The sequence below is a fragment of the Chelonoidis abingdonii genome, chromosome 19, assembly GCF_003597395.2.
Source record: "Chelonoidis abingdonii isolate Lonesome George chromosome 19, CheloAbing_2.0, whole genome shotgun sequence".
NCBI lineage: Eukaryota > Metazoa > Chordata > Testudines > Testudinidae > Chelonoidis > Chelonoidis abingdonii.
Window position 1 is genome coordinate 40721410 of NC_133787.1, and position 19654 is coordinate 40741063.

General features: G+C 56.1%; 1 protein-coding gene across 1 annotated transcript; it reads left to right on the forward strand.

Moving 5' to 3' along the window:
- The first annotated feature begins 6087 nt into the window (after nucleotides 1-6087).
- On the forward strand, nucleotides 6088-19296 carry VPS4A (vacuolar protein sorting 4 homolog A). The gene is made up of 11 exons (XM_075073811.1): nucleotides 6088-6215; nucleotides 9537-9648; nucleotides 10141-10288; nucleotides 10600-10661; nucleotides 11012-11131; nucleotides 13032-13188; nucleotides 13475-13623; nucleotides 14133-14214; nucleotides 14569-14788; nucleotides 15042-15182; nucleotides 16109-19296. Exons 3-11 carry the CDS (start codon nucleotides 10188-10190, stop codon nucleotides 16208-16210), a joined length of 1134 nt encoding a protein of 377 aa, XP_074929912.1. The 5' UTR covers nucleotides 6088-6215; nucleotides 9537-9648; nucleotides 10141-10187; the 3' UTR covers nucleotides 16211-19296.
- Nucleotides 19297-19654: the final 358 nt, after the last annotated feature.

Here is a 19654-nt window from a genome sequence, read left to right on the forward strand (position 1 = left end):
GTAACGATCACGCTGGTGATGCAGCATCTGCTCATCAAGTTGCACCAAACATTATTGCCTCCAGATATAAGAGTATCCCAATAATCCTTCACAACATCCGAAGAATGCTGAACGAGCTTCCGACCTACTTATTAAAAAACAAAACCGCCTCTTTGCTCCAGAAGCAGGAGGCCAGCTATGTGCTTTTTCATTTCACACTGTTTGCTTGAGAGAAAGGAGGGGGTCGTATTACACAGTCTGCTTATGTGTCTGAGGCATTAGGAGTGCAATAATTTGCATTATGGATAGTCGAGGTGTGAGGATAGGTTCAAAACTTTTCAAATGATTGAAGTGTGTAGTGTTTCCAGTCTTTAGAAACTTGCAAAGCAGGACTGAGAACGTGTCAGCTCAAAATCCACTCTCTGATTCCTCCACGCTCCCCGCACTCCACCCCACCCGTGTGAAACACATGACCACTTGACGCTGGGATAGCTGCCCCATGCACACTCCCAAAGCACTGCAAATGCCACACTGCCGCACTGGTAGCTGTCATGTGGCACACTCAGCGCTTCCCACACTAGCAGTGTAACTCCATCACCTGCACCATGTCCAGTGTACATACCTAAGTCCTCACTGCAATCAGCACGCTGGGCAGTGAGGAGGAGCAGAGAGCAGCGGCCAGTGGTCTCATGGAGCAGCAGAGCCGAGGTAGCTGCGGCGTTGCTACCATGAGGTTAGCTGTGCGGAGGAAGCAGGAAGTCTCCTAGGCGTATGCTGGGGGAGGGGTTAGCTTCACAGTGGGGGGTAGCGCTGCTGGGGGGCTCCCAGTGAGGGGCTAGTTAGCTCTGGAGGTGGGCAGATTAGCTGGGGGAGGGGTCAAGAGTTTGATATGCACGGAAGACTCTTGCACTGACATGGTTTCTAGGAAGGTACTCTGCCATGTTTTCCTTGGCGAACTTGTAGTGGCGAGTGTGGGGGAGAAGTTACTGCCCCTTGTGATACAAGAATCCGGCTTGCACTACTATTTCTAAAGCGATTGTACCTGCATGCCATCTTCCTTATCAGAGCCCCTCAAATGACCTGTTATCCCCATCTTTAGGCATTGCCCCTAGAAGCACACATCTTCACACTCGCCTGGAGCTTTAAACACATGTCTAAGATGGACAAAGCTGGCTTACCTTTCTTGTTACATAGCTAGACCTGACCGCCTATTCAGGGGTGGGCCTGCTTCGTCCCATGTGACATGTCTGTAACCACCAGCTTCAGAGTAGTAACAGTTCCATTCTAAACCTAAAACTTTTGGAATAGTGCTTTCGCGGTGAGAGATTCTGCCGCCCGAGACATTCACAGAACAAAGATGCTTATCGGGCTGCTTTAAGTTTAGTTCTGCCAGGCACGCCTTAGTAGGTCAGGTCTCTCTAATCATGTGTGTAATTTAGCTTTAACAAAAACCCCAACACACACGCTTGCCCTTCATGGGTGAAGAAACGCTCTGTGTAACTGATGCCAGGGAAGTTCTATTGAGCTCTGCAGCAGCCCTGGTAGCCAATGGTGAACGCCTCATGAATTCAATGAACAAGGCAACACCTACAATCCATTCTTCTCATCTGGGGGATCTGCGCAAGCCCTCACCCTCCAACACAATCCGGTGTGGCAGGAAAAGAGAGAGTCTGCTTCAGTGATCAGGTGTTCGTCCCTGGGCTGCCAGCCTCCAGGCGTGCTGCACACTCACTGCTTGGGTTTCTGCTTTGCTTGTTAGCAGGAGGACAGGGGCAATGTTCCCATCTGGAAGGCAAATTAAATCGCAATCTCCGTACCCTACAAAACATCTTCCCAGAGAACAACCCAAAAATTAAAATCTAAAGCAATAAAAGCCTTTATGGCCATTTCATTATAAAGGTTACACTGCCTAGTTACATTTTCATGTAAGTAATACTATATATCAGTAACTAGCAACTGCAAGGGCAAAAGGTTGCTATGCCATATATTAGAGTACACACAAGGCTTTACGTGATTGTAAAATACACATAACTCGCTCTTTTCACCATTGGTATTATTGATTTGGTAACCTGAAGTTCCAAAAGCTGAGATTAAAACATCAAAAAAAGGAGAATTTATGTATAGTTAACTACAAAATCAAAAACAGAATTGACTGCAATGTGTTTTGTTTTTATAAGGGATGTTAAAGTCGTGTGCCTTATATATCCGTATCAAACCAGCATAGAGTTTGCAAGGTAAAAAAAGTTTACTTGTAGTGCGTTGATAGCAATTTATTATGCAGGGTGACCTGGGCAGTTATACATCGGTGTCGTGCTTTAGGTAACCTGGGTCTTCGAATGCTCTATTGACTCAAATTGTAACTACATCTGCTACACTTATGAGATCCCTATCATTGTGATCCCAGACAGGCAGAATGTGAAAGAGGAAAATGGTAGCACCACGACACATATGTAATGGCCATGGATTTTTTTTTAATTTCTTCGGCAGAGAAACGATGTCACTGGCAATTATTTTAAAACATAAACTAGCCTGTGATTCCCCCAATTCAGAACATGAAAGGCATACCTAAAACAAAAAAATGTTTTATGTCCTGTTTGCAGGCCAGATGCTGTGATCAGCAGCAGACACTAAGTAACTTATCAGTAGCACAAAATCCTGGCGCATAAAGGCAAAAGCAGTGTGGGCTGGCTGAGAGAACATTACTTTGCATTACAGCATCATCGGGTGCTTCAGAGCTCTGTCCATGTGGATCCCAACACATGACATCACCAGGAGTGGATGCACAGATCGCGAAACTTGAACATTTGCTTACTGTTTCACATCTATTTTCTTATTGGCTAATATCCTAATGTGAAGCAGGCTCTAGCCTCCTTTAAGAGAAAGATATAGCTGGTTTTACTGCCAACCAGTGCTTAAATTTTCGCAGGGCTGAGCCCCTGCAGCTTTGGCTGGTGTCAGTTAAAGAAAGGTACAAAAATTCTTAGAAACCTCGGCACTCTTCATTACAGTGAAGCCTGCCTGCCATTCTGTTCAGTTTCGGAATTAGTCCACAGGACAGAAATATTTATTGAGGAAGAAACCAAAGCTCAGATTTTAGCCGAGTATTAACCTGAGGTACGCAAGATGGTGTCTGAAACGAGTGGAAGTAAATTGACTGACTAGAAGTGACATAGCTTTAAACTCGACACAGCTTGTGTTAAGTTTCGTAACACCATTTCCTCAGTTAATTACGCCACATGATTGTCTCATCCAGCTGACAGGCCCATATTAAGACACTTCCTGCTTCTATCGCGATAGAAGACAGCTCAGACAAAATACTCCTCATCTTCTCTCTGTTCCAAGAGATAATATGGATGCTCTTCATGGCTATCTTTCATCATGAAATTCCTGTAACAACTTCACTGCGGACGAGAACCACATGTGCCATTTTCTAGCATTTTACATACATACCCGTCAAACTCAGAGTTTGCATATCGGATGTGGACTGAGAGGAGAGTTAGAGTCTCTTCAGACATTCCGGACCTTTTCCCTATGTACGGAAAAGAATGGCATGCCAGGAGTTGAACATTTCCCCATATCTTACACAGGCATTGGGAACGGGGTCCTGCTGCACCAGAACAAAAATGAGGCCAGTGAGGCTAGGTACGTACTGCTTGGTAAATTCTGGTACCTCAACATTACTGCGGAGAGCTTGGACACAGTTGTGGCTCCGAGCATCACGATTCATTGCATGAACAGCTTTACAGATTACCAAGTTAAATTACATAAAACCTTAAAAGCTATGAGGACCGTGAGCTTCCAGAATAAGCGCTGGCTCATGGGTTGTCAAAAGGGCATGCGCGATTCTGTTAACAGCTGGCAGACTATTTGGCATGAAGAAAGGAACCAAGCAGTACAGGTGTACAAGCAGGCTGCATGCAGGGTTGCGCGCGTGGCTGTGCTGCAAGTGGGAACAGAGTAAGTTGCGGGCGTAACCCACCACCAGCGCTGCAACTTACTCAATCCACACTGAGCACATACAGGCTGATCATCTCTGGCTGCAGCACTGGCCGTACCTCTGCTCTTGCACTCGTATACGATGGCAAGCGCTGCTCCGAGAGTGTGCACCAAAAGTCTGTACTTCGGCTCCATGGTATAGGAGGTATCCCAGATCGCTGTCGCCACTACTGCTCATCAGTTCCCTGGCCTTAGAGGTGATCTAGCCCTTTAAAGTCCCTTGGAATTTAAATCTCCTTCTGTTGCTCAGCAGGTGTGAGTCAATCAATCAGTGACATGCCTCGGTGCTAAATAGCCCCCACATGGACAATGTGGAGTTGATACTCATTCAGTGTCTGAGGAGGAGGACTGTGCAGTCACAGAAAATGCAGGGAATAACGATATTAACGCAGTCCAAGCCATGATGAATGGGCGGATTGACGGGAGGCAGGGCATGCAGGGTAAAGTAAAGAGTGCGGAGTCGCTATTGCAAAACCGCGAGAACCTGCGCTCAGTGCTGCCCACGACCCGCATTTTTACGAGGGAGCCTGATGTGATAGTTGGGGTGACCACTCAACTGAGGGACCACTGATGGACAGTTTCAGAAGCAGGGAAAAGGGAGTGGGGAGCGGAACCAAGAGGAGGGATGGTGGGGAGCCTCGGAGTCAGGAGGCATGCAGCAGCTCTCTCTCAAGCGGAGGAAGCAGCCCATCGCAGCTGCTGACTGTGAGGAGAGACAGAGGGAGGCGGTTGCCAGAAAGTTCTGCAGCCACTGCTCGTCATCCCAGACTTCCATGACGATGTGATCCCACCACTCAGTGCTTGTTTCCCGAGCCCAAAAGCGGCGTTCCATGGTGCTGAGCATTTCTGTTAATGCCAAAAGCACTTTAGTGTCATACACATCAGGCTACTCGATAACATCATCGGACTCCTCACTGTCACTTTGGAGCTGAAGGAATAGCTCAACTGCCAAACGTGATGTGCTGGCGACACTCATTAGCAAAGTCCTCAGTTGCTCGGGCTCCATTTCCCACAGAAATCATGCTACACAGAAACCATTGGGAGACTCACGATGGCACCAAAAGTGGACGGAAAAACAGTGACTGCTGGGATGTGAAGTGATGCACCACGGGGCGTTGGGATAGGAAGCAGAATGACCCGCACCCTTCCGTCCCCTTCCCACAACCCACGGTGCCAAAATGGGACGAGGTGCTCTGTGGGATAGCTGCCCACAATGCACGACTCCCAACAGCGCTGCAAATATGGCCACACTGCAGCGCTGGTAGCTGTCAGTGTGGCCACACTGCTGCACTTTCCCTACACAGCTGTATGAAGACAGCTGTAACTCCCAGCGCTGTACAGCTGCAAGTGTAGCCAAGCCCTTAGAGCTGGGCTGTGTGCTCAGCGGAGGTGAGCTGGGGCTGGGAGCTGTTCCCCTGCGTGCCCCCCCCGTTACTGCGGGCAGCCCTCCCCACATGCCCCCCCCCAGCTCACTTCCACCTCCTTCCCTGAGGGGGCTTTTAGGTGCCCCCAACCACTAGGTGCCCTAGGCGGCCGCCTAGTTTGCCTAAATGGTTGCACCGGCCCTGGCGACAGAGTCCTGAGGGAAGGTGTCACAGGACTCGCTTTCTACAGCTCTAGACTAACAGCTTCCCCCTCTGCTACTCTTCTCCAGAGCAGATGCTGTCTCCTGAAGCGCTGCGTAGCAGAGGAAGCTGTAGCAGACCTGCTGCCTGAAGCCAGCCAACCTAATGCAAACACAACTTGGCCTCAATGTCTGACACGCCGCTGGAACAAACGTCCCGGGGAAGTGGCACATTCCCCATCTCCAGCATCCTCTGGTCCAGCCTGGAGGAGGCTTTAGCCAGATGCAAGTCCCTGAGCTCAGCCCAGGGCTAACGGGGTGTGAACTTGCTATGCAGGCGATGGTCCCCCGAGACTTAAAGCCGGGAGTCGGGGGAAGGGGGGCTGTGTCCATCGCGGGGGTTCTCGTCGCAGGGGTGGTGGACGAGGCTGAGCGGCATTTATACCAAACAAAGCCCGGACTCTCCGGCGGGAGCCCACTCGCGTGGGGGCGGGGCCCCCTCCGCTGCCGGCGGTCGCTGCAGTTCCCCGGCGCGGCCGGCAGGGGCCCCCACCTCCTCGCTCCCCACCCGCGGCTGCGCGGTTCAGTACCGCCGCGGAGCCGATCCAGGCCGCTCGCAGCGCCGGGGACTCGGCGGCCGTGGCGAGAAAATGTCAACGTACCCCTTTCCAAAGGGGTAGCGGCAGGGGCCCGGCCGGGGGCGGCCCCCCGGGGCCGGGCCGGGCCGCGCTGAGCTCCTGTGTCCCCTCCCCCCGCCTGGCTCCTGTGTCCCGGCCCGGCCCGGCCCCGGCCCGGCCCCCGGGTCCCCTCCCCTCCGCCTGGCCGTGGCTCCAGGTCCCTCCCCGCCTGGCCCTGGTCCCTCCACCGCCCCCGCCTGGCTCCGTGCCTTTCCCCGACCCTGGCCAGTCTCCGGCCCGCCGTGCCCCGCCCTCCCCCGCCCCCGCCTGGCTCCTGTGTCCCCTCCGCCTCTCCCCCCGCCCCGTCCTGGCCCAGTGTCCGGCCCCGCCCCCTGTCCCCTCCCCCCCGCGGCCTGGCTCCGGTCCCTCCCCCGCCCCTCCGTTCCGTCGCGTCCCCGGCCAGCTCCAGCGTCCCGCGGCGCCGGTTCTAGTCGGGCTTTGCGGCCTCAGGCCGCCCCTGCGCCGGCCAGGCCGGAGCGCTCCCCGCGGTTGCCAGGTTGCCGCAGCGGAGGGTCCCCCGGCCCCGGCTCGCCCAGTGCCGGCTGGGGGCCTCCGCGGGCTCCTGTCCCCGGACGCAGCTGCGTAGCCGCGGGGGCCGTGAGCGATGCCCCTGGCCGGGCCCCGCCACGCAGGGGCGGCAGGCTGGCCTAGGCCGGGGCCGTGTCAGGGGAGCTGGGCCAGCCCCGCCGGGACCTGGGCCGCGTCTCACTTGCGGCAGCAGGTTTCGAGGCGAGACGTTCCGGGCGCCACCTGCGCTCGGGGCCCGCAGCCTCCAGCAGCCAGGGGCCGGGTTAGCGCAGCGCAGCGCCCGAGGGTGCCAGCGCTCAGCCGGCTCCGCGCCCAGGGTTTGGCATGGCCTGCAAGCTCGTGTTCTTCTTCTTTGCTACCAAACGCCTGTACCAGCACACCCTACCCCTCTGGGGAGGTGAAGGTGCTGTTCTTGGAGATGTGTTGCCACATCCACTCCATAGGTGTGCGCGCCGCGCGGCACGTCCTCGGAGACTTTACCCCAGCACCTCCAGCGGCCCGGCAGGTCGCTTCCTAGAGTGGCGCCGATGGCGGGTGATATATACCCTCGCCGCCGCCCGTCCTACATTCCTTTACCGCCGTGTCGGTCGTTGGAACTGTGGAGGCGCACAGCTGACTCCCACGTCCTAGCTTCTCTGTTAATCGTACAGTTCTAGTGTTAGTTATTGTAGTTCACTTAGTATAATATAGTTGTCGTATAGTTATTTCTGCACATAATACTAGTTAGTTAGTTGCGGGTTCGGGGGCTCTAGCCCTCCCCCGCGCCGGCGCCGGGAGCGCTGGTTCGCCGGGATCAAAGTGTGCTCGGCTTGTAAATAAAAGCCATGCCCACCAGCGATCCCACAACGCCTGCTTAAAGTGCTGGGGGAATCACACTCTCGGAGAAGTGCTGCATCTGCAAAGCCTTCCGGCCGCAATAAGAGGAGCGTGACCAGCGCCTCCAGACGCTCCTTATGGAAGCGGCACTTCACCCGGCCCTCGCACGAGCACGGCTCCGGCACCGGATCCCTCCGGCTCCGCGAAACGCAGCGGCACCACTCCTTCTCCGGCACCGGCTCCTGGGAAGAGCCCTCGTCATCCTCTACCCTGGCAAGCAGCCCCAGAAGAGCACCCATGCCAACGCCGGCTGCACTGGCTGTGCCAGCGGCTTCGTTGACTCCAGGCCGGCGGTCGTCAAGTCCGATCCCTCTTAGCTCCCCGCCAAGATCTGGGGTAGAGCTCATGTCCCATCCACGCCGAGACATTCTCGTCGGCAAGGGACCTTATGCTTGACGGAGCCTGGGCTGCCCCACCCCCGGCACCGCCAGCGCGGGTGTATTCCAAGGGCAAACCAACCCCGATGCGAGCACCGCCCCGGATCCCGTCCGTGGCCCGATCACGCTCCTGGCCCGACCAGTCACGGCAGTCTCGATCCAAGGAGGTCTGGTTTCGAGGCGCCGCTCGCAGTCCCGGCACCGCTCCCCGGGCACCGTCGTACTCGCGCGTCACTTCACGTCGGTCCCGATACTCCCAGCACCGCTCCAGCTCCGCACCGCTACCGGCACCGTGACTCGAGGAGCCAATCACGGCACCGAAGGTCCAGATCCCAGTCGACCTCCCGCCCGCGCTGGTGCAGGTCCAGTCCAGATCCCGGCACCGGTAAAGCTCACGGCACCGCTCCCCAGCACCGAGGAGGCCGCGCCATCAGGCGCTGGACTCGCACTACTCGCTGTCCGTCCCCCGTGGCCCTCTCCACAGGGTTCAGTCCTCAAGGCGGTGACTTGACAGCCCAGCCCTTTTCCTGACGGGCACCAGGAACATGGTCCGCAGCAGTGGGGCTTCTGGACACCCTGGGCATATCAGCAAGCCCAGGGGCCTCAGCAATTTCCACCACGTCCGTCTGGCTCAGAGAGGAGGGCTCTGGAGGCTACGGTTTCACGCCCCCCACCATCCCCTGCAGAGGAACAGTCGTCCCACCTGCGCTGTTTCTTTCTTTCTTTTCTACCAAAACGCTTGTACCAGTACCACCCCTCTGGGGAGGTGAAGGTGCCTGTTACCCTATCTTGCATCCTGCTTCCCGCACAAGAATGGCTGTACTGGGATAAATACGTTTATGCCAGGGTAACTGTCCACCATTAGGGAGCTGTTCTGCTTTCGCTAAACAGGTGTTACGACTTCTGTATGTAGACAGGGCTTTCCCTGCAAGGCCCACAGGTGCATCTGTTTCTCCTTCCCTTGCCCTGTGGTGGTGGCATTAGTTAAAAGTCCCAGTGGCACAGGAGCTGACTGCTTGTGCTGCCCCAGCCTGGCAAATGGAGCTGGGTTCTGGCCTTGGTTTTTGCTCTCTGGAATCAGTGGCTTTGTCCAGCCGAGAAGGAACCGCTTGTGAGTTTTGTCTGTTGTGTGTGAGCAGAAGGTTCATATGAGAAAGAGGAGAATGACTGTAGACGCCAGGAGCTTGTGGTGAAGCTGCTGCTTCTCAGAGGTGTCCAAAAACCCGTTACCTCTGTGGGAAACATTACCTCTTTAAGAGCAGCAGAGAATCCTGTGTCACCTTATAGACTAACAGACGTTTTGGAGCATGAGCTTTCGTGGATGAATACCCACATGTCATGCATCTGACGAAGTGGGTATTCATCCACGAAAGCTCATGCTCCAAAACGTCTGTTAGTCTATAAGATGCCACAGGATTCTCTGCTGCTTTTACAGATCCAGACTAACACGGCTACTCCTCTGATACTGATTACCTCTTTACTCTTCCATTGACGTTGCTGGGGCAGCTGTGTCACTGGAGGTGCGTTCTCTCCTTGCAGAAAGCTATCGACCTGGTAACAAAAGCGACTGAGGAGGATAAGGCCAAGAACTATGAGGAGGCGCTGCGGCTGTACCAGCATGCAGTGGAGTACTTTCTACATGCCATCAAATGTGAGTCTGGCTTCTCTCCCCTAGCCAGCCTGTGCCAGGTCTTTCCCTCACTGTTCCTCTTAGGATACTTCTTCCCATTTCACCCTGTTGGGAGTCAGGCCCGCCCAGAATAGCACATCCCCAAAGAGACCAGCCTGCACCTGTTGCAGAACCAGGTGGCCTGCTGAGAGTTCCCATGAGTGCATGCGCTCTCTGGGGAATGAACTGACTGGAGAACTGGGCTCAGAAACCCTGAACTTGTGGGATTATCCAAAGGGGGGTGGGGCTTCCCTGGCTGTGGGTTTGTGCTGTGTCTGTCTCTAGGGGCAGCTTCTCCTGGGGGTCTCTCTGCAGTTGCCCACCTGGTGGGAGCTGGTGAAGGGAGACGTGGTGTCTCATGGCCCCAGAGTGGGCTCTTCTCCCCATTGCTGGCCCTAAAAGGGAGGGTGCCGTAGGGCTCTCCTCACTCCATGCCGTGGCGAGCTGCTCACTGTGTCTTGGGTGCCCTGACAGATGAGGCTCACAGTGACAAGGCGAAGGAGAGCATCCGGGCGAAGTGCATGCAGTACTTGGACCGGGCGGAGAAGCTGAAGGATTATCTACGCAACAAAGACAAACAAAGCAAGAAGCCTGTCAAAGAGTCTCCAAATGACAGCAAGGGGTACGTGTGCAGTCTCCGTTGCAACCCCTAAACATGCTCATGCCTGTAATGATGGGGGAGGCCAGCCGCAGGCCCTGGGTGCCCCCTCTTCTCCTGGGAGTGACTCCTGCAGTGGGTTTCAAACCAGCACTTCTCCCTCTCTGCACTGTGTAATTTGTGAGTGCGCGTTGGGGTCTCCTGCTGGGGCTGGCAAGAGCCAGCACTGCGAGGCTTTGACCCTTTTGGCATGGCCAGGCCAGATCCTCACTTCCCCCCATTAGCAGGACCTGGGACTTGGCTGGCCTCGCCATGACACTGCCTCCTCTCCACAGGAGCGACAGTGACAGCGAGGGCGAGAATCCAGAGAAGAAGAAGCTGCAGGAGCAGTTGATGGGTAAGAGGTGGGGGCTGGGAACACGGCATTGCCCTGCAAGGTCGAGTTCCTGACTTGGGAAGCGTCTGGTGCATCCTGCTTGGTGCAGGGTCAGTGAGACTATATATGAGCCACTCCTGGAGCAGCATGAGGGGCCGCCGGGCCACCTCCTCTCTAACTCTGTGGCTGCTGGGCAGCTCTGGAGACTCCTCATGAGCCCTACCGAAAAGGAGACGTCCCTCATGCGTGATGACAGCCTGGCCCGGGTGGGTGGAGTTTGACAGCTGGTACAGTGGCTGGAGGGAGGCTCAGGTGAGCCCCGAGTGCTGTCGTGTCTTGTCCCGCTAGGGAGAGCTGCCTTCCTCTTGCAGGTGCCATTGTGATGGAGAAGCCCAACGTGCGGTGGAATGATGTGGCTGGCCTGGAGGGTGCCAAGGAGGCTCTGAAAGAGGCTGTGATTTTACCCATTAAATTCCCACACTTATTCACAGGTGAGGGTTGCTCTGGTAGCTCTAGGGTGAGGCTTGGGCAGGGTGGATTGGCTGCTGCTCTCTCCGAGATGGACTGTGGCCATTGTGGTACTGGTTCCAGGTGGAGACCATGTCCTGGGATCTGAGTACTGAGCAGAGTCCAGAAACTTCCTTGGCCAGCAGCCCTAGCAGAGCCCTGAGCAGCGAGGTGCATGTGAACTGGCCAGGGCCGGTGCTTTCATTTAGGCGACTTAGGCAGTCGCCTAGGGTGCCAGCATTATGCGGGGGGCGGCATTTTGTGGGGGGGGGTGGCAAGCGGCTCCAGTGGAGCTGCTGCAGTTGTGCCTGCGGAGGGTCTGCTGGTCTTGCGGCTCTGGTGGAGCTGCCGCAGGCATTTCTGCGGACGATCCGCTGGTCCCGCGGCCTGTGGCAGCTCCACCAAAGCTGCGGACCAGCGGACCCTCTGTGGGAATGCCTGCAGCAGCTCCACCGAAGCCGTGAGACCCGCGCGTGGGGTGGTGAAATGTCCCGGCGCCTAGGGCGCTGGTCTTGGAACTGGCCAGTCCCCCCCAGGACGGCAAGAGAGTGCTACAAGGGGCTGGGGCAGAGGGCTGGCCAGCTGGAGTCTGGTACCTAATTCCCTCCATTCAAAGCCAGGTCTGCCCCTGCTCAGTGCGTACTGTGTTCCAGAAAGCCTTTAACAAGGTCCCTCACCAAAGGCTCTTTGTAAATTAAGTGTCATGGGATAAGAGGGAAGATCCTTTCGTGGACTGAGAACTGATTAAAAGACAGGGGACAAAGGGTGGGAATAAATGGTAAATTTTCAGAATGGAGAGGGGTAACTAGTGGTATCCCCCAGTCCTGAGACCAATTCTATTCAACTTATTCATAAATGATCTGGAGAAAGTGGTAAACAGTGAGGTGGCAAAGTTTGCAGATGATACTAAACTGTTCAACATAGTTAAGACCAAAGCAGACTGTGAAGAACTTCAAAAAGATCTCACAAAACTAAGTGATTGGGCAACAAAATGGCAAATGAAATTTAATGTGGATAAATGTAGAGTAATGCACATGGGGGAAAAATAACCCCAACTATACATACAATATGATGGGGGCTAATTTAGCTACAGCTAATCAGGAAAAAGATCTTGGAGTCATCGTGGATAGTTCTCTGAAGATGTCCACGCAGTTTGCAGCTATGGTCAAAAAAGCAAACAGGATGTTGGGAATCATTAAAAGGGGATAGAGAATAAGAAGGGGAATATATTATTGCCCTTATATGAATTGATGGTACGCCCGCATCTCTCATACTGCATCCAGATGTGGTCTCCTCATCTCAAAAAAGATATACTGGCACTAGAAAAGATTCAGAAAAGGGCAACTAAAATTATTAGGGGTTTGGAATGGGTCCCATATGAGGAGAGATTTAAGAGGCTAGGACTTTCAGGTTGGAAAAGAGGAGACTAAGGGGGGATATGATAGAGGTATATAAAATCATGAGTGATGTGGAGAAAGTGGATAAGGAAAAGTTACTTACTTGTTCCCATAATAGAAGAATTAGGGGTCACCAAATGAAATTAATGGGCAGCAGGTTTAAAACAAATAAAAGGAAGTTTTTCTTCACACTGCGCAGTCAACCTGTGGAACTCTTTGCCTGAGGAGGTTGTGAAAGCTAGGACTATAACAGGGTTTAAAAGAGAACTGGATAAATTCATTAATGGATATTAGCCAGGTTGGGTAAGGAATGGTGTCCCTAGTGGTGTTTGTCAGGGTGGAGATGGACAGCAGGAGAGAGATCACTTGATCATTACCTGTTAGGTTCACTCCCTGTGGGGCACCTGGCATTGGCCAGTCAGAGGACAGGATACTGGGCTCGATGGACTTTTGGTCTGGCCCAGTATGGCCATTCTTGTGTTCTTAGGTAAGCGCACCCCTTGGCGTGGGATTCTGCTCTTTGGGCCCCCTGGCACGGGGAAGTCGTACCTGGCCAAGGCTGTGGCAACTGAGGCCAACAACTCCACGTTCTTCTCTGTGTCGTCCTCGGACCTGATGTCAAAGTGGCTGGGAGAGAGCGAGAAGTAAGTTAGCAGCTGGACTGCGCTGCTCAGCACCAGGGCAGAGGAGAGCGCACTGTGGCTGCTGCACTCGTCACAGGCACTAGCCTGTCTCCTGAGGAAGGTGACTCCAGAGGCAGTGGGGTAAATGAGAACAAGCTAAGCGGTGACAGCGGGGGAGCTCCCTGCCTGCAGCCCGAGGGTGCTGGTCCTCGCTCCCCCACTCAGGGGGCATGTGTGGGTTGCAGGGTCAGGGCTGGAGGGGAGGCTGCCTGTCTGTTAGCGCTGACCCTGTGTCTTTCTGCCCCAGGCTGGTGAAGAATCTCTTCGAGCTGGCAAGGCAGCACAAACCCTCCATCATCTTCATCGACGAGGTGGACTCTCTGTGTGGCTCCCGCAATGAGAACGAGAGCGAGGCTGGCCGCAGGATCAAGACAGAGTTCCTGGTGCAGATGCAGGGTGGGTGGGGCCTGGGCTTGCAGCGAGTGAGCTCCAGCCCCCTAGAGCTCACCCTCCCGCAGCAGGCTCAGATTATGCCAGATCAGCCCTGGGGCAGGCGGGTGGAGAATGGGAAGTGAAGAACGAGGGGCTGCTCGTTCCCTTTGCTGAGGGCAGCCTTGAAGGGTGCTTGGGGTACTTGGGTGAAGGGTCTGTCTTGGATTGGCAGCTGGCTGACTAGCCAGTACTGAGCCTGGGCCTGGTGCCATTGTAAACCCAGAAGGGGTCCTGGCGCCCACTTTCTCCCATAGCCCCACTCCCACTTTGCCTCTTCCTCCTGTGGCCCCATCTGCTGTCCTCTGCCCCCTCCACCCTGTGGGAGTGGGGCCTTGGGGGACAGGGCAGAGCATGGGGTTGGGGCCATGGTCCAGGCTCTGGGGCCCACAGAAGGTTAATCCGGCCCTGTGCTCTTCCGGCCCCCTCCGAGGAGGCAGTCCTGCTCCTTGATCACTGTTTCTTCTTCCCGGTAGGTGTTGGTAATAACAACGACGGGACCCTCGTCCTCGGTGCCACAAATATCCCCTGGGTCTTAGACTCGGCCATTAGGAGAAGGTGAGTGAGAGCTACTGGAAACCAGCTGCCAGAGCTGCTCTCCTCTGCCTGGCTAAGGGCAGCCACACTGAATGTCCCAGGAGCCACTGCCCCCCCCCTCCCGTCCCCAAGGGAGTGGCCCAGAGAACACAGAGTGGTCTGCCCCAGGGCAGGCTTAGGTCTGTCACTAGCATTACTGAGTGCCTCAGTGATCCCCAGCCCCACTCAACAGCCAACACCTCCCTCCCTCCTCAGCTGGCAGCTCTTGCTGGAACCCGTCAGTGCTGCAGTGATCTGCACGGCACACTGCTTGCCAGACCCGCCTGGCAGAACGTGGGCAGCTGCTCATCTGCTCTACCCACTGTCGGTGCCTAGGTTTGAGAAGCGCATCTACATCCCGTTGCCGGAGGAGGCGGCCCGAGCCCAGATGTTCAGGCTGCACCTGGGGAACACACCACGCAACCTGACAGAGGCCAATATCCAAGAGCTGGCCAGGAAGACGGACGGGTACTCGGGAGCTGACATCAGCGTCATCGTGCGTGACGCCCTCATGCAGCCTGTCCGCAAAGTGCAGTCGGCCACACACTTCAAGAAGGTGAGAGCAGGTGTGCGGGACCTGGTGCTCCCCAAGGACTGCGGCATCCGAGTCTGGGGTCGCTGCTCTGCAAGGGAGGGGGGCTCGATGGCCACCTGGGTGTGCCAGGTGCCCTTGGCCCTCATGGTGGGATCCTTCCTGAGTCCCCCAGGCCAGCCCCAGAAGGCCCATGTCAGAGAGGCCCCTGTGGGCGGTTGGGGAGCCAGCCCTGGCATCCTCCCTCTCAATGCACTTCCTCTCACTTATGTGGCAGGTGCGAGGCCCGTCTCGAACCAATCCCAGCATAACCGTAGATGACCTCCTGACCCCATGCTCGCCGGGGGACCCTGGAGCCATCGAGATGACCTGGATGGAGGTGCCTAGTGACAAGCTGCTGGAGCCAGTGATCTGCATGGTAAGTAATTCATTAGGGACAGATGCTGTGCCGGAGGGTGGCTGGGATGAGAGTGATTGTCACTTGGCCAGTGACACAAGTCAGTGTGCAACACTCCTGATGCCAGCAGAGCCCCTGCTGGTGTGGGCAGCCTCGCACTGCCCTCCCACTTTCCCACTGGGGCTGGGAAAGAGGTACAATCTCAGTCAAAGCCACTGTCTGAGCATAGCTGGGTGTTCCCGGTGAAATGATCAGCGTAAAAGATTTACCTTGTCATCATTAGGCTTCAGAGTTAACCACTGTAGCTGAAAGGGTCAGTGGGCATCCCTGAGCGATTGCTTGTTCCTTCTGTCTGTGGCTTCCCTGCAGCTGTCCCATCTGGAATGCTTGGCTCACAGCTCTGAGTGCAAGAGCCCCTGGCCTTTCTCCCTGACCGTTCTATTTTGCTGAGAGCTGAGGCAGCGGAGTGGCCAGGGCAGCAGTGTCATGTGCTGGAGTGGGGATGGCAGGGCAGGGGAACCCAGAGAGCAGACATGGGCTCCTCGGAATTAATGCCTGCTGAAAGAGGAAAGCGTCCTTCTCCACCTGTGACCCCTGGCCCTCCCTGAGCACCTAGGGAGGTCAGTAAGCATGGCCATCCCAGGGGACAGGCTGGAGAATGATGTGGCCTGCACTTCTGGGCAGTGACCAGGAGCAGCATCAAACCTGAGTCCCGGCTCCCAGGCCTCCGTTCCATGCACCTGCCCTGGGGACCCTGTAGGGAGATGCCTGTTGTTCAGGGCAGAGAGGTGCTAGCTCCACTGCCTTTGCTAGGGCTGGGGTGTTTAGACCTGGGATTCTCCCCCACAACCAGAACTCAGGTAGGATTTCCGAGGGCATCAAGATAAAAGCGACGCAGACTCTGATGTTGCACTTTGGCCTCAGTTGCCCTTTCCCCTTGTTTGCAGTCAGATATGCTGCGGTCGCTGGCCACCACCCGCCCCACCGTGAATGCAGAGGACCTCCTAAAGGTGAAGAAATTCACAGAAGACTTTGGACAAGAAGGTTAAAAGCTTCTGCTGTGGGGCGTGCAGGGGTGGCTGGGCGGGGCGGGCAAGGCATGCCTTGGCAGTGGCAGCGTGTACGCTTGCAAAGCCCTAGTGCTGGCAGGCAGACGGTGCCAGGCGGACACTAATGTTCAGCTCCCTACTAAACCCACCTGTCTGTGGGCCCCCAGCTGGGAGTCACACAGCAGCATGGCCCCTGGCAGACCTGCGGAAGGAGCTGAGCACAGCCCAGGGGCCTGCCCTGCCTCCCCCGGGGGCCCCGACTCTCCTGCCCGCTTTTTTTTTTTTTAATTTTTTTAAATTAATGCTGCTTGTTTTGTCTTGTTTATATAAAAATAAAAACGATCCAAAAGCTTCACCCACCAAAACGGGACTTTCCTGGGGTGGCCGAGCCCACACAGCAATTCCCTGATCACACTGAGCACGGGGCCAGCCGGCAGGGTGTAACCCTCATCCACCTGCTGCACACGCTGCGCAGGGAGGAGGCAGTGTGTGGAAGGACAAAGGCCTCTGGGCTAGGCCCCACATGCCAGGCCCCCCTCGCTGAAACGGCCCCACGTTGGAGCTGTGCTCTGAGGTGCCAGCCTGTCACGTAGCACTGCCAGCAGGAAACAGATCTGGATGCACGGCTACGGCCAGGTTCTGCAGTACATCGGTGGTGCCTTGTCTCCAGCTAGGCCCTGGCCCTGCCCCTGCTGTAGCCACTGTCTGCAGTGCTGCTGACGCAGGGATCAAGGAGTCCAAGGGAGTCCTCCCCAGCTGGCTGCTTTTCCATAGCTGTGGGACCTCTCCAGCCTGCTGCACGGCCCCTCTGTGAGCCTGGCTCTTTGCTTTCCTGGGTGCTGCAACTCCCCATCCCATCAATTCCCGGATCACCGTATGCTAAGGCTTCATTCCTGCTGCAAGCTGGGTCCCAGGCCCTGCCGCAGAGCTCAGGGCTATGTAGCTTCACCCTCCCCCCTGCTGGCATTAAAGGATTGAAGGTGTGGACGTGGGGCGAGAGGGGCCGAATAACAGTCAAGGGGAGGGGAAGATCTGAGGGCTACATCCTCCAAAGGGGGAGTGACAATCCGCAGCCCCTTGGCTCCTGTACTTCCCTGTCCTGCGCCTGATTCCCCTCTCCTAGGAGTAGCCAAGTGCCAAGCTCCAGCACTGGAGCTGAGGAGCTTTGTGCAGGCGTTAGCTTAATGAGCTAATCCCACGCCCTGGCTGCTGTTGGGCCAAACTCAGTAGCAATCCCCCGGCCATCTCTGCTACCACTGCAGTGACCAGATGCTGCTCCTGGGAGCTCCCCACCTGCACTCGCTGCGTGTGGGAGCCAGATGGGCCTGCGGGGACGAGTGGCAGAATAGCCAGCAGTGCTGGCAGTAACAGGGTGGTGGCTGTTCTCGAGCTCAGGGGACAGTTCTCTGTGCTGTTTGTGGGCAGGATCCCAGAGGATCCTAGGATCCCCACCTAGGGCCTGGCAGATCACTTGGCTGGAGCACAAAAGCTTGTGTCCTCACAAAGTGCTCAGATCTGCAGCCAGCTCCTTGGAGTGTGAGACTCCCTGCCCCTCCCGGTCTGTGCTTCCAGAGGGCCAGGTGAGGCTGCCCAGGGCCGGGGTAACTCCATCTGTGGGAAGCTGGGCCCAGGATTGAGGGGCTGAGTGAGGAGTGCAGCAGAGTGGTCAGAGCACAGGACTGGGAGCCAGGAACTCCCTAGTGCTAGACTGAGCACTGGAGCTGTGTAAAACGGGGACAATGCAGGGCTGGGGGAATGAGACTCTTAGTGCAGGGGTTCTCAAACTGGGGGTCGCGAGCTGTCAGCCTCCACCCCAACCCCTGCTTTGCTTCCAGCATTTCTAATGGTGTTAAATATAAAAAAAGCGTTTTGATCTATAAGGGAGGGTGGGGTTGCACTCAGAGCCTTGCTGTGTGGAAGGGGTCACCAGTACAAAAGTTTGAGAATCATTGTCCTAGAGCCTGAGATGCCAGTGGGGGGAGAAAAGCATCAATTGCTCTTCCTCCCCCCGGCCAGTTTGACTGTCAACCCCTCTTGGAGGCTTGTAGCCAGCCTGGAGGTGAGTGATGTGCCTGGCGCAAGGCCTCTCATCAGCCTGAAGCTCCCAGTGCTTAACTAAGGTCCCACCTCCCTACTCCCCACTGCTGCCTAGTTGGGTTGCAGTATCACAGCTGCGAGCTCAGCTCACAACCCAGCCAGGCAGGTTGCTGCAGGGCAGGGAGGATGGATGGGATCGGCTGGCCCAGCTGCCTACAGGAGAGGTGCTAGGGGGTGGGGTGTGTGTGCAGATTGGGCAGGAAAAGTGTCCAATGCAGGGCTGCTGAGTGGCTGGGCAGAGGGGCTAGCCCAGCGGGGGGTCACGGCTGGAGTTTACCCATAGCCTACTTGTAACCTGAGTGTTTTTCTTTCAGCTCCATGACCCCCATCTCACACCCTTTTAGGTGAATTTAATTCCCAACCCATCCACGCTGCTCACTGCGCCCTGGGCTGCCCACTGGCCTCCTTAGGGAAACAGCTCACCTGAGGGCTGGATTTACATGGGAGCTCAGCGCTCCAGGGGCTGTTTCAATGTGTGCAGCTCTTGGGCAGCATCTGTAACGAAATCTCTGCAGCAGCGGCGGCTCTTGGAAGACCTCCACTTTTCGCTCTGCTCTGCACTAAGATGGCCTGTTCTCAGCATCCGTGGGTTTCATGCAGTTGCTGCCTGGCTTCTCAGTAGGGAAGAGAACTCCTGCTAGAAGGCCTTGCCGTCAGAAAGCCCCTGCCCAGGTAGACAGCTCCCTGCTAGGGTCCACCACAAAGCTGCTCTCTGCTAGGCAGAGTCTGCTGCGCGTAGGGGAGCTGCCCGTCAGGCTTCTCTTGCAGATTGGCTCTGGCACCCTGGAGGGAACCTAGCAGCCACAGGTAGTGGGAGGAGCCTAGCCCACGAGCAGGAAGTGGCCTGGCCTCGTCCAGCTTGCAGGGGAGAGTGGGTGGCAGTAGCAGGCTGCCGGGGCAGGTGAGGAACCGGTGGGGGAGGAACCAGGCTGGAATTGTGAAAGACTTTCTCTGTATTTGCTGTAATAAAGCTGAATGAGTCTCCCTGGCCTGTGGCTCAGCAAGCGTGTTCCATCCCTGCTACGGAGGCCTGGTGCTGTAGGTAGCAACCAGCTGGGGGCGCCAGCAGCAGCACTGGTGTGGTACCCCTCAGCTACCTCTCCCAGCAGGAGATGACTGCTCCTGCTGACAGGAGGGAGGGCTACATCCACTCACCTTTCCCCCTAAGGCCTCAGTGTCACATGGCGCAGTGACAGAAGGGAAGACAAGTTACTCTCAGCTTGGTCCCTGTGGGTGCACATCATAAAACTACCCCAAGTGCTGGGCTAAACTGAACCAGGACTCGCCCATGCAGCCAGGGGCCAGCCCTAGGCAGGGGCTGCTAGGAAAGCACAGGAGATGTACCTG